Source organism: Phaseolus vulgaris, chromosome 8 (genome assembly GCF_000499845.2).
Source record: "Phaseolus vulgaris cultivar G19833 chromosome 8, P. vulgaris v2.0, whole genome shotgun sequence".
Taxonomy (NCBI): Eukaryota; Viridiplantae; Streptophyta; class Magnoliopsida; order Fabales; family Fabaceae; genus Phaseolus; species Phaseolus vulgaris.
Window position 1 is genome coordinate 53,455,009 of NC_023752.2, and position 11,700 is coordinate 53,466,708.

General features: G+C 31.5%; 2 protein-coding genes and 2 non-coding genes across 5 annotated transcripts; all 4 read left to right on the forward strand.

The window, feature by feature from the left end:
- The first annotated feature begins 4,826 nt into the window (after positions 1-4,826).
- LOC137826762 (16 kDa phloem protein 1-like) lies at positions 4,827-6,367 on the forward strand. The gene is made up of 5 exons (XM_068632899.1): positions 4,827-5,079; positions 5,190-5,255; positions 5,560-5,695; positions 5,857-5,992; positions 6,166-6,367. The coding sequence occupies exons 1-5, from the start codon at positions 5,013-5,015 to the stop codon at positions 6,238-6,240; spliced, it is 480 nt and encodes a 159-aa protein (XP_068489000.1). The 5' UTR covers positions 4,827-5,012; the 3' UTR covers positions 6,241-6,367.
- A 126-nt stretch (positions 6,368-6,493) lies between these two features.
- On the forward strand, positions 6,494-6,565 carry TRNAK-UUU (transfer RNA lysine (anticodon UUU)). Its single transcript has one exon. It is a non-coding gene; the product is annotated as a tRNA-Lys (tRNA).
- A 329-nt stretch (positions 6,566-6,894) lies between these two features.
- LOC137826761 (uncharacterized) lies at positions 6,895-10,449 on the forward strand. 2 transcript variants are annotated; one of them, XM_068632898.1, is made up of 9 exons: positions 6,895-7,106; positions 7,277-7,393; positions 7,492-7,810; positions 8,207-8,612; positions 8,765-8,864; positions 8,966-9,025; positions 9,171-9,254; positions 9,799-9,916; positions 10,005-10,449. In XM_068632898.1, exons 1-9 carry the CDS (start codon positions 7,038-7,040, stop codon positions 10,052-10,054), a joined length of 1,323 nt encoding a protein of 440 aa, XP_068488999.1. In that variant the 5' UTR covers positions 6,895-7,037; the 3' UTR covers positions 10,055-10,449. The 2 variants fall into 2 exon arrangements, with proteins under 2 accessions (XP_068488999.1, XP_068488998.1); XM_068632897.1 differs by having other exon boundaries at positions 6,897-7,106; positions 9,809-9,916.
- An 819-nt stretch (positions 10,450-11,268) lies between these two features.
- On the forward strand, positions 11,269-11,340 carry TRNAK-UUU (transfer RNA lysine (anticodon UUU)). Its single transcript has one exon. It is a non-coding gene; the product is annotated as a tRNA-Lys (tRNA).
- The last annotated feature ends 360 nt before the right edge of the window (positions 11,341-11,700 follow it).

The window sequence follows — 11,700 nt, forward strand, 5'->3', positions numbered from 1 at the left end:
TAGAAGACCGTGAGTCAACTCCAATATTTTCTAAAACCTATTTGTCCTACTTGGTACACACGTTTCTTTCATCAACAAGAAACTTTCGTAAAACAAAACAAAGACCAACTCTAAATTTTTAGTCTTTAATGCCAAGTGACACAGTTCATGAAATATGGGACGTGTGGTCCTATTCATACTTTGATTTTATTTTTGGTGAATATTCGTACTTTGATTTTGTACAACGCTAACTTGACAAGTATTGGTCTAATAGCTGCTCATGCTAAGGACCCTACATTATATAAACAACCACAAGCTCACCACACTTTCCAACTTTTCTATTCATAACCCTAAAACATATACTTCTTAAGCTCGTTAATTATAAGAGAATGCTGAGTTAGAATCTTTACTATTCGGGTGACTTAGACAACATGACCATAATTGGTTTGATGGAGGTGTAGCTTTTGAAAGCTAAAGGTCTCAAAAAGATTAATTTAATCCATCAAGTTTTTGTTCGTATTTTAATTTTATAAACTTATTTTGGACTTTTTCCTCCTGTGAGTTTCTCGGTAAATTCTTCATCCACCTCCATATATTCTACCTCCATATTAATTATGAAAACCAGTTTTAATCTTTTTAATTATTTTAAATATAATTTACCAGACTGGGTTAAAATTAACACTGATGGGACTGCTAGGGGTTATCCAGGTCTTGTCGCTTGTGGAAGTATTTTCCGTGGGAGTATGGAGGAGTTTATTGGAGTTTTCTCTGTGTTTCTTGACGTTCAGACTGCTTTGGTTGCTGAATTTTATAGAGTTATATATGCTTTGGAGGAAGCTCAAAAGTTGGATCTTACTAATGTCTGGTTGAAATGTGACTCTGCCTTAGTTTGTGTTGCGTTTACTGTTAGGACAAATGTTCCTTGGATGTTTCGTAATCGATGAAATACTTGTCTTAATTACTGTTGAAAAATCAGGTTTAGGGTTACTCATATTTTTCGTGAAGGGAATGTGTGTGCTGATAAGTTGGCTAATTTAGGATTTATTCATAGAGAATCCTTTCATTGGTATAATAGACTTCTATTTAGTCTGTTCTTAAAATTCTTTATTAATAGGTATAGTCTACTTATGTATCGTTTTTGTTAACATATGGGTTTTGGTCTAGTCCCCCATATTTTTGTATTTTCTTTCTTTTTCTTTTTTTTAATAATATTTTTTTCATGTGATGACAAATGATTGTTGTTACTTGAGGTATCAGCCTAACTGAGATGTCAAGTAGCATAGTGATGTCTAACATAAAAAAAATTTATATAAAAAAAAGTATAACTCACATCTTTAAATAACTTCAGTTGCACTTCGTCATCTCATACCTTTCTTCCAGTTGAAGGTTATAAGAAATCTCAATGCATATTTATGAAGAGAGACTAGAAACCTCGAACTGTTCATCTAGACCTAGTTGATCCAAGAGAAGGACTGTATTGTACTTCAACTACCGTCGTCGTTGTAACAAGAGAATGAATAGTTAAACTAAAATTGAACTAAAAAGAAAAATCTAAGTTATAATATTTGTTTAAAGTGAATTTTGTTGTGAACAGATTAACATTTCAATTGAAACATTTTGTTTTTATGTTTTTATTTTTTCTTAATTTACCTTCCATCATTTATGTTTGTATAGTTCTCTCTTTTTTGGGATTATGGTTTGTGTGATGGATGCTTATATAGAGAGTTTGTTAGAGTTTCTCTACTGAGTTTGTTAGAGTTTCTCTACTAGAAAAAGGTACCAAAATTCTTGGCAGTACATGCCAAATAATATATGTTCACAAAGCACTTGCAAAATTTGTCATTCTTGCATGGAGTAATTACTTTATATAATGGCTCTTGAAATCTTATTTTGTGATACAAAATAATAGAAAATAGTAGGTGACAATATGAATTTCGGGTTATAAAAAACCAAACCAGATTAAATATAAATTAAATTATAAACCAAATCACTCTTTTAAAATTAATTAATTTAGTTTTTGACCAAAGAGTTTAAATTTATGAGAAAAATTGTTATAAGAGTAGATTTGTGACACCATGCCTTTTCAATGTGGACTAAGCAATCACACTCTCAAAATAAATTATGGACAAATATTTTTATGGGATAATCCAATAAAAAACACTGATGTAAATTTATCTCTAATTCAATTTCATAAAACTGATATTTCAAAATTTGGTTTCATCTCTAGCCATATAAAAAAAAAGTTAATATATGTTTACTTTTAAAGTCTATGAATATATATATATATATATATATATATATATATATATATTACCAATACAACATATTTATTATTTAAACAATTGCAAGAAGAAAGTAAAATTTATTTGCCGTAAATTAGCAGAGCCAACATATGAAAACGAAATGTAGATAGAAAGTAGTTTTAGAATAGTGATTGTGCAACACATTTCATTAGTTTCAATAATGTATTATTTCATTCTTTAATTATTTTAGCAAGTACAAGCAATCAAAATAAATGTATTAAAATGTTACTATCAAATTAGTTTGTATTATTCTCATTAATTGTCTCAAATGATAATTAATTGTCTCAATTCAACATTTCCATCATTTTTAACTTGCCTTACACTAATTTGTCAAAATAAAAGTAGCAGCACAAACTAATTATAATGGCATAGATGTCTGGTATCAATAATCTCACAACATCCAAAACTTTTACTTGTAATTAATAGTGTAAATAAATATAAATAGTTTATAATTTATAACATTTCAACTTGCTCACTAAACTCATAATTGATAAAAAAAATTAATATAATTATCTTCAACCATCAACTATATTATACTGATAAAATAATAAATAAAAATATTTAATCATATCTCACACAAATAATTATACATGCAACTCGATTGAAATATTAATTCAACCCACCTTATTTCTTTTGCAAATTCCATAATGAACATCCTGAATTAATGTTGTAGGTGTAACATGTTCAAGTCCTTTTCTTTAATTAATGTTTTAGAAAAGACTGAGATTTGAAATAAAAAATAATGTCAAAAAGTTTTTTAGAGTTATTTTTTTTTTACTTGTACATATTTGCCTGGGTCTCAGTCACTCAAACAAAATATAAAATAATTCATAAGTTTTATGTCAACTAATTTAATTTAACCTATTTTCACAGGTCAAATGCTAGATTTGGTAAAAAAGAGTGGATCCACTCATTTATGAATATTTGGTTTGACTTTGAATTTAAAGTGGATTGTATTTTGCAAACTAAATAATGTTTGAAATAATTTCTTACATGTTTTACATATTACACATTACACTGCATACTTATCTAAATGAGATCTTTATCTTAATTTTGTAGGTCATAATATTTTACTAGTCTAAACACTCTATTCAAAAAGTTCACTCAAAGGTTTAAGTTGGTAAAATGAATGCTTAAATTAATTTTATATAATCTTGACTTAATATTAATATTTTAAATAATTTTTATATTAATTTCTTTCAATAAAATACTTATATATATATACACATATATGATTTGAATTTTTTTTAACATATTGGAACAAAATTATAAGAGTTGAACTTTAGACACTCCTTTGTTTGAACAAGCATCGTTGTTTTGATAAATTTTACAGAATCTACAATTATAGTTCTTAATTTTTTTTCACAATTTTAATCTGATAATTTTGAATTATCAATAATTCCAGTCACTTGAACTGAAAATTGAGCGAAGTCAATAATAAATTGTGTAATGTATTATTTAATGTTAAAAAATTTATAATAATTATTTGAGATAATCAAGTCAAATCTATATATCACAAACAATTTTAAATATATTCAAAAACTGATTTTTTTTCCCAATATAAATTAGTTTATAGTCATATATTAATCATTCTAATATTTGTATTGGAAATCTCACTATATTATAAATATAATTTTATTTTTCAAAGATTACTTACTCAATCTCAACAAATTACTTGAATAGTCTTATATCTTAGTTGATCTTCATGGAACAAAATTCAACCATTTATGATTGGAAAATCTTATAAAGATGAATCACTCTCTGATCATCATTTAATAAAGTTTGATAATTCATCTAAATCATTCAAAAATTGGATCCTCCATATGGTTCCAATTAATCTTCCGATACTATAATAAAATAAAATAAATCAAAATTGTATGATAAAACTAAGAAAATAAAATTAGGATAATTAAAAACTAAATGTGAAAAAACATTAGAGACTAAAATTGCGAACTTTATAAAATATAGAAACTAAAATTACTTTATACAATAATTTTCAAAAAAAATAATATTATGCAATAAAAAGTGTTATCTTCTTAAAGGTATTCTTTGGCTTTTATGCATAAATAATTTCCTTAGAAAGTTAAGAGTACGTAAACTCCATAGCTTCAATGAATTGAGTTAAAAAAAATTAAAGATGAGACCAGACCATATCCACGATGATTCCAAGCAACAGTTTTCTGTCAAAATTGTTTTGATACTATTAATGTTTTGAAGACATTTCAACCAAACTGAGTCAGAAAATGGACACTGTAAATTATAAATTAATAAATCCAACAAAAAAGAACCATTTTCTTTTAAGCAAGACAAATACGTAGCAGCCTTTCCTCCCTTCTAGAAATATTACCACTATTCATTATCTATTGATTTTATTCATGATTAGTTTTTTTTATTCAGTGGGTTGGTTAAGAACACGTATAAGACTATTGGATTATAGATATATAATTATGTTTCATTAGAAAAAAAAGTACATAGTTGGCACTTAATTATGTACTAGTGGTAATTTAACAAGTATTTGTGTAAGGTTTAATGGGAAGACCAAGTGTGTGGTCCTATTCATACTTTGATTTTGTAGAATGTGCAAGTCTTGGTCATATCAAAGGCTCATGCTAAGGACCCAATATAAACATTTCCAACTTTAACGCTCATAAGCCTAAAACAGATACTTCTCAAGCACGTTGCAAAGTTTGCTGAATTACAATTAGAGTCTTCAGAGACACAGATAATAACATGGCAATTGCTTTCATGGAGGTGCAACTTCTAAAAGCAAAGGGCCTGCATAACTCTGATATCATTGGTATGTAACAACTCACTTTGCCTAACATTTTACACTACTTCTTAATTATTAATATAGAGTGTTATTTACTCACCAATTTGTGTTGTTTACTTATTTACCTTTGGTGATAGGTGAAATGGACCCTTATGTTCTGATACAATACAAAGACCAAGAGCAAAGGAGTAGTGTCGCCATTGGTATGTTCTGGTGTAACCAAGTCCATGTTTGAATCTCCCTTATGACAAGTTACTTATTTTTTGCTTTTAGAAGAAACTTACCTATATTTGAATAGAGATCAGATACCTTTCAAACTGTGCATAACATATTTGTGTTCAAATCACTGCTTAAATGCAGAGACCTTTCAACTATGATTAATTTAGTTAAATAGTTTTTTTCACAGCTAAGCCTAACTAATAATGATAAGAAATATGATTAGAGTTTTGTAATGCTTAACCTTTTTGGTTAAACACAGTCTTGAATCTTGAATGGTGTCTTGTGCAGGCCAGGGCATAAATCCGGTATGGAATGAGAAATTTATCTTCAAAGTAGAATACCCTTTATCAAATCATCAACACAAGATCATCATCAAAATTATGGACCAAGACTTGTATACAGATGAGTTTGTTGGAGAATCCATGTAAGAGTTCTTTATAAAACACTATATTATTTTCTTGATTAGTTTGTTGTTTGTAATAATATATAGTAATAATGAAAGTTTTCATTTATAATTCTAAGTGAGCCTCACTTTTTATTAAATATTCATAGTTTAAAAGGGAAATTTTGTTTTATTATATGTAGAATCCATGTAGGGGATTTATTGGCCCAAGGAGTAGACGATGGAGAAGCTAAACTACAAACTCTCAAATACAGAGTGGTTCGTGCAAACAAATCTTACTGTGGTGAAATTGATGTTGGTGTTACTTTCACCCTACAGGTATTTTTCACATTTTTGTAAAGTATAAATATATGTTACCAATGTAACATTTTTTCAAGTATGTAAACAAAAATTACCTTTAACATGTTATAATCCACGAATAACTATCCAAATGCTAAGGTTTTTCAGCATGGATAGTTATGAAATTTATGTTCCTAATTGGTTTCATGCAGGTGGAAGACGATTATGAAGAACGTGAGCACTATCTACCACAGATTAGCAAGGATATAGGATATAGAAAAAAGTAATGTTCATCAGAATTTTGATTTTGGATGGCAGTTGTTCTGTGTAATAGATTAAATCATTTTCATTGTATTTCAATTTTTTTTAATTCTTTTTAGAAAGATACATTTAATAAATTGTTGTGCTATCAAATCAATTTGTACTATTCTCTAACTTATGCTTATTAAATGGATTTCATTACTTCAGTTTAAAACAAATAATGTAGTATGAATTGTAATTAGAATATATTTAGAAAAGCATGCAAAGTAAAAGCATGAAGCCGACTTAGCTCAGTGGTAGAGCGCGTGGCTTTTAACCACGTGGTCGTGGGTTCGATCCCCACAGTCGGCGTTTTACTTTAAATTTTGTTTTCACATTTTTTGTTATTTTCTAAAAAGTGTTTTGTTGATTGGTTCATGGTATTCACGGTACAACCACTTCATTCATGGGGTTCACGTCACCACCACCAAATTCAAACCTTGGGTGATGAAAAATCCAGTTCCAACATTCATGAGATGATCATGATGCACTTGAAACCCAAGACAGATTCTCCACCGTCCCATTCCACCGCACATTCTCACTTATAAATTTACCACTTCCACTTTTCATGTTTTTTATCACTCTTTGAAATTTAAGGGTCATAATCATCGATCTTGTTCACCCCCTCTAATTTTGTAGCTAACTATACTCTTTAATGTCACCCACTAACAACCAATTATTACATTAATACATATGAACTTCTTGACTGCCACCAATTTCCTCACACCAAAAATATATATTTCTTACTTTAAAGTCAAAGGGCTCTTTTGGATTCACACAAGCAATGAAATTTGAAGACTATCTCATGGAGAAAAGCCAAGAGCCTCACACTAGACAAGGCCTTGAGAAAGAGGTGAGTGAGAGCAACTTGCCTCATTTGGATCATTGTTTCTCCAAAATCCATTCATGATATGCATATTCCTCTTAAGAAAAGACCATAAGAGATTGGTACATATATATAGCTTAGGATGTTTGAGTAATGTTTTCTGATTATGATTTCCTTTATTTCTTATGTTGTCTCAGGTTGTCCAATTGCAAGCTCAGTTGAAGTGTGAAGAGGCACTCAATAGCATCTTAAGTTGTGCTCTTCATGGACCTGTTTTCTCTCTTCCACTCATTCCCCCATTGTTTCCACCTCAGGTATAGTATAAACAAATACCTAACATAGTAAATATATAATGTTCATTTTTTTATATGATATATTTTACATTGGATTATTTTGACTTAATTGGTTGCAGATTCGGAATCTTCTTCAAGAATTGGCAAAGGTTGAGGAAGAGATCATGATGCTAGAAAGAAAAGTTCAGGAACTGAAAGTTTTATTGTTCCAGGAGAGATACCAGAACATAGATTTGGAAATACACCATAGGAGACAGCCTAAACTACATAAGGAGTTCCGAGGATCGTCAAGGTATGGTTCAATGATTACGGAGCAGAGGTCAAGTTCTCTCAATTATGAAGTCATAAGTAAAGAAAGAAAGATAAGCAATAGAAGAGCCTCTCTAGTTTCTGCATTGGATTTCCATAGCCTATTTTCCACACCAAGAAGGTCAACAGGTAAACACGTGGCACTACTAACGCCACATTTGGCTTCACAAATATTTCCCTATATTTATTTTTTCTGCCGTTGAAGATCTCATTAAACCAAAACAGTGTACCATGTAATCATCATTTCATTAGTTAGATTTTGGGATTGAACAAACCATGCATAATGCTTTTTGTAAGTACAAAATAACTCCAGTAATTCTAAAACTATTTTCTGTGATTGAATTAAGCATATATCTAAATTCTCAGATGCTTTCAAGAGTGATTATAAAAGAGCACTTTGATTCCTATTTTGAAAACATCCTTAATCTTGTAAAAGTCTTTTAAACTAACAAAAATACATTTGGCTTTTTTGTGATTTTTCTGTGGCTCAATTTTCTCACAATGTGGTTTGGATATGTGTTGCAGAATATGAAGTGCCAAGAAGGAGTAGTAGTATGATAGCAAGAGAATACCCTATCCATATAGAAGATGCCATTGAGAAACCAAATGAAATGTCAGAAGAACTGCTTAAGTGTCTGATAGGCATTTTTCTGGAATTAAACAAAGCATCATTGGACAGAGAAGAATCGGAAACTGTCCCTAGACTCACTCTTCCATGCATGAAGTCCACTGGCTTGATAACAAAGACCTCATCAAACAGCAAGGCACCTTCAAATAGCAATGTCTCGTGTCTTGATCCTTATGGCATATCATCAGATTTGGATTGCAGAGCAAGAGATGTAGGACCTTATAAAGACTTCATTCAAATCACTAGGAGCTCATTGGACATAGACCGCTTTTCACAATGCCTGCCAGCATTCAGGAAATTGAGGTTGATTTTTACCTTTATTAGAGCCTTGGTTCATTTCATTTCCTGCACAAATATTTGAAAACAGGAAATAGAGTGAAACATTGTCTACATGTGGTTGTGTTATACTACCTTCAAAGCCCATTTCTTCTTATTATCTATTTCCTCTTTTATAGGGTGTTGATGAATAAGCTATGTGATGTGGATTTAAGTTTCTTGACCTACAAGCAGAAGTTGGCGTTCTGGATCAACATCTACAATGCCTGCATAATGAATGTACTGTAAGGCATTTCATTTCAAGCCTTCATTGACATCATCTTATCAAACATCTCTGCGTGGTAAATCTCAGGAACCTTTGTGTTTTGGTCTAAATACAGGCATTTTTAGATCATGGCCTTCCTTCTAGTCAGGAAAAACTGTTGTCTCTTATGAATAAGGTATGTCAATGTCAATGTCAGTGAAAAGTCTAGAGTTACTGAACAATGTTTTTTTTCTTCTGGAAGTTATGAAGCATGAACAGATACTTTCTCTTAGCGATTGTGGTAATATTATTATTAACTACGCAGCAATGTGCTGACACAGGCTGCAATGAATGTTGGCGGGATTGTACTGAATGCTCTGGCTATCGAACACTTTATTCTTCGGCACCCATGTGAATCAAAACATGTATGATATATATTTTATTTATGCAACAATAACTTCTCAAATCACTGCACTATAGCCTTCCTTTTAACTTTATTTTCTTTTCAATTCTAAGGTAGGAAGCTACTCGTCTTAACCTTTATTACTTTCTGAAATTAACTTAACATCCAATGATTTTAGATTCTATAAAAAAACAATTTGTGAAAACTCAGGCAACATAAAAGTTTGAAATGATAAACTTTGAGCTGTGGTTTTGTTTCTACCTTTCCTGAATCAAAAGGGAACCATGCTACTAGGCAAATGCAATGTCTGTTGCGTGTGGGATGCGATCATTCCAAAACGAACAACGTACTTTAGAGAATAAAATAAGTAACTCGGTCTCTGATTGGAAAATCAGCCATTGATATTTCGTGTACTCAGAACAGATCATGAATGTGTTAGAATATCAACCTTTGATTATTTTCATCAATGACTAGGATTACTTATTTTATTGTTACTAATTTTAGATGAGTCAAATTCCTGCATGTAACGTGTATTGATGTTTTTTAACACCCAACTAACTATATAGTTGACAAAAGGGTGCTGTGGACGAAAAGGAACTGCTATTACGGCATGCTTATGGTCTGGGATATCCAGAACCCAATGTCACCTTTGCTCTTTGTCGAGGCACTTGGTCCTCACCAGCAGTAAGTGTATTTAACAACCTTTGTTGAAGCATATTGAGGAAGACTTTTATTTGATAAACATATATTACATATATGGTGTTTGTTGCAGTTAAGGGTGTACACTTCAGACGAAGTTGTGAACCAATTGGGGAGGGCTAAAGTGGAATACTTGGAAGCTTCAGTGGGTATCACAAACAAGAGAAAGATAGTTGTGCCTAAGCTTTTGGAGTGGCATATGCATGATTTTGCAGATGAGATGGAATCATTACTAGAATGGATTTATAGCCAATTGCCACGCTCAGGATCATTGAAGAGGGTCACGATGGAGAGACTCATTAGAGAAACAAAATATCCCATGTCTAAGATGGTAGAAATTCAGCCATATGAATCTGAATTCCGCTACCTCCTTGTTACATAAATAAAAAAAGTAAAATGCGACCCTTTTACTTTTTGTTTTTTTGAATTTTTTCAATTAGTAGTAAAGTATATATATGTTTCATTAACTAGCTTAAATTTATGAACATTGCTACTAAGTACGAAAGTTTTGACATGAATCTTAAAGAATGGAAAAAGATATCATAAAGGAGGGCAAGGGGTGTGTGTGGAGGAGGAAGAAACGGCATGTACAAAAAGAATTTCATGGTTCTGACAGTATTTGAAAAATAAAATAAATTGAGAGGGGTTTAATTCTGGAATCCAACCCAGATTAATATAACTATTTTTGGGTAATAATATTTTTTTTTCTTATTAACTTTTTGTTTGGGGACTACTCTTTTGATGTTACCTAAATCTTATTTTTATGCAAATGGATGAAAAATAAATCAGATTTGCTCTTTGTTCTCTGCTGCTTAGGAATGAAATAAAGGAGGTTTCTTTTGCATAAGATAGAATATCTGTTGGTATTAGGGATGGCAAAGCGGGGCGGGCTGTGCGGGTCGGCCCGCGGCCCGCTGGTAAAAAACGCGGGGCAGATTGACCTTTTCAACCCGCTAACCCGTATTAGCCCGCATAGTGATATTTGATATTTATCTTAATGTTTAATGTTTTGATGTTTGAAAAGGAAGAAAAAAAAATTAGGTTTGATAGTAACAAATATATAGGTTTAATTTGCCAATTTTTTAAGAACAAAATGTAAAAAAAAAATAAAAGAATGCGGGCTAGCCCGTAAATCCGCGGGCCAACTCTTATGCGGGACGGGTTGGGAATTTTAGCTCGCAATAACTTTGCGGGGCGGGCCAATCCACCCGCATTTTTGCGGGTCAAGCGCGGGGCGGGCCAATGCAAGGCGGGCTGGCCCGCTTTGCCACCCCTAATTGGTATGCACAACATTACAGTGGGATTTAATTTTTGAAAAATTCAAAACAGTATATATAGTCGCCTTAGCTCAGAGGTAGAGCATGTGGCTTTTAACCACGTTGTCGTAGGTTCGATCCCCACAGGCGACAATCTTTATTTTTTTCATTCTCATAATTATAAATCAGCACGTCAATTAATTATGTATATATATTGCCTCGAGAATTTGGTAAAATGATATTTTATTTTAATTTCCTTTTTGTCAAATGCAGCCTAGATCACTAAATTCACACGCTACGTGAGACTGTTACAAGCTTCCAAACAAAAGAAATTGGTTTATAGTGTGAGCTTTGTCTGAGAAATTTAAGGGATTTTCCCTATACCCAACTTTACCTAAGAGGGGACTTTGATTTAAATGGAAGATAAACCACACCTTGCAGATACCTTTGAAAGATAACCCAGGATATATAGGCTCCTTTATCTTCCCTTTAAAATTTCCAACACAACAAACA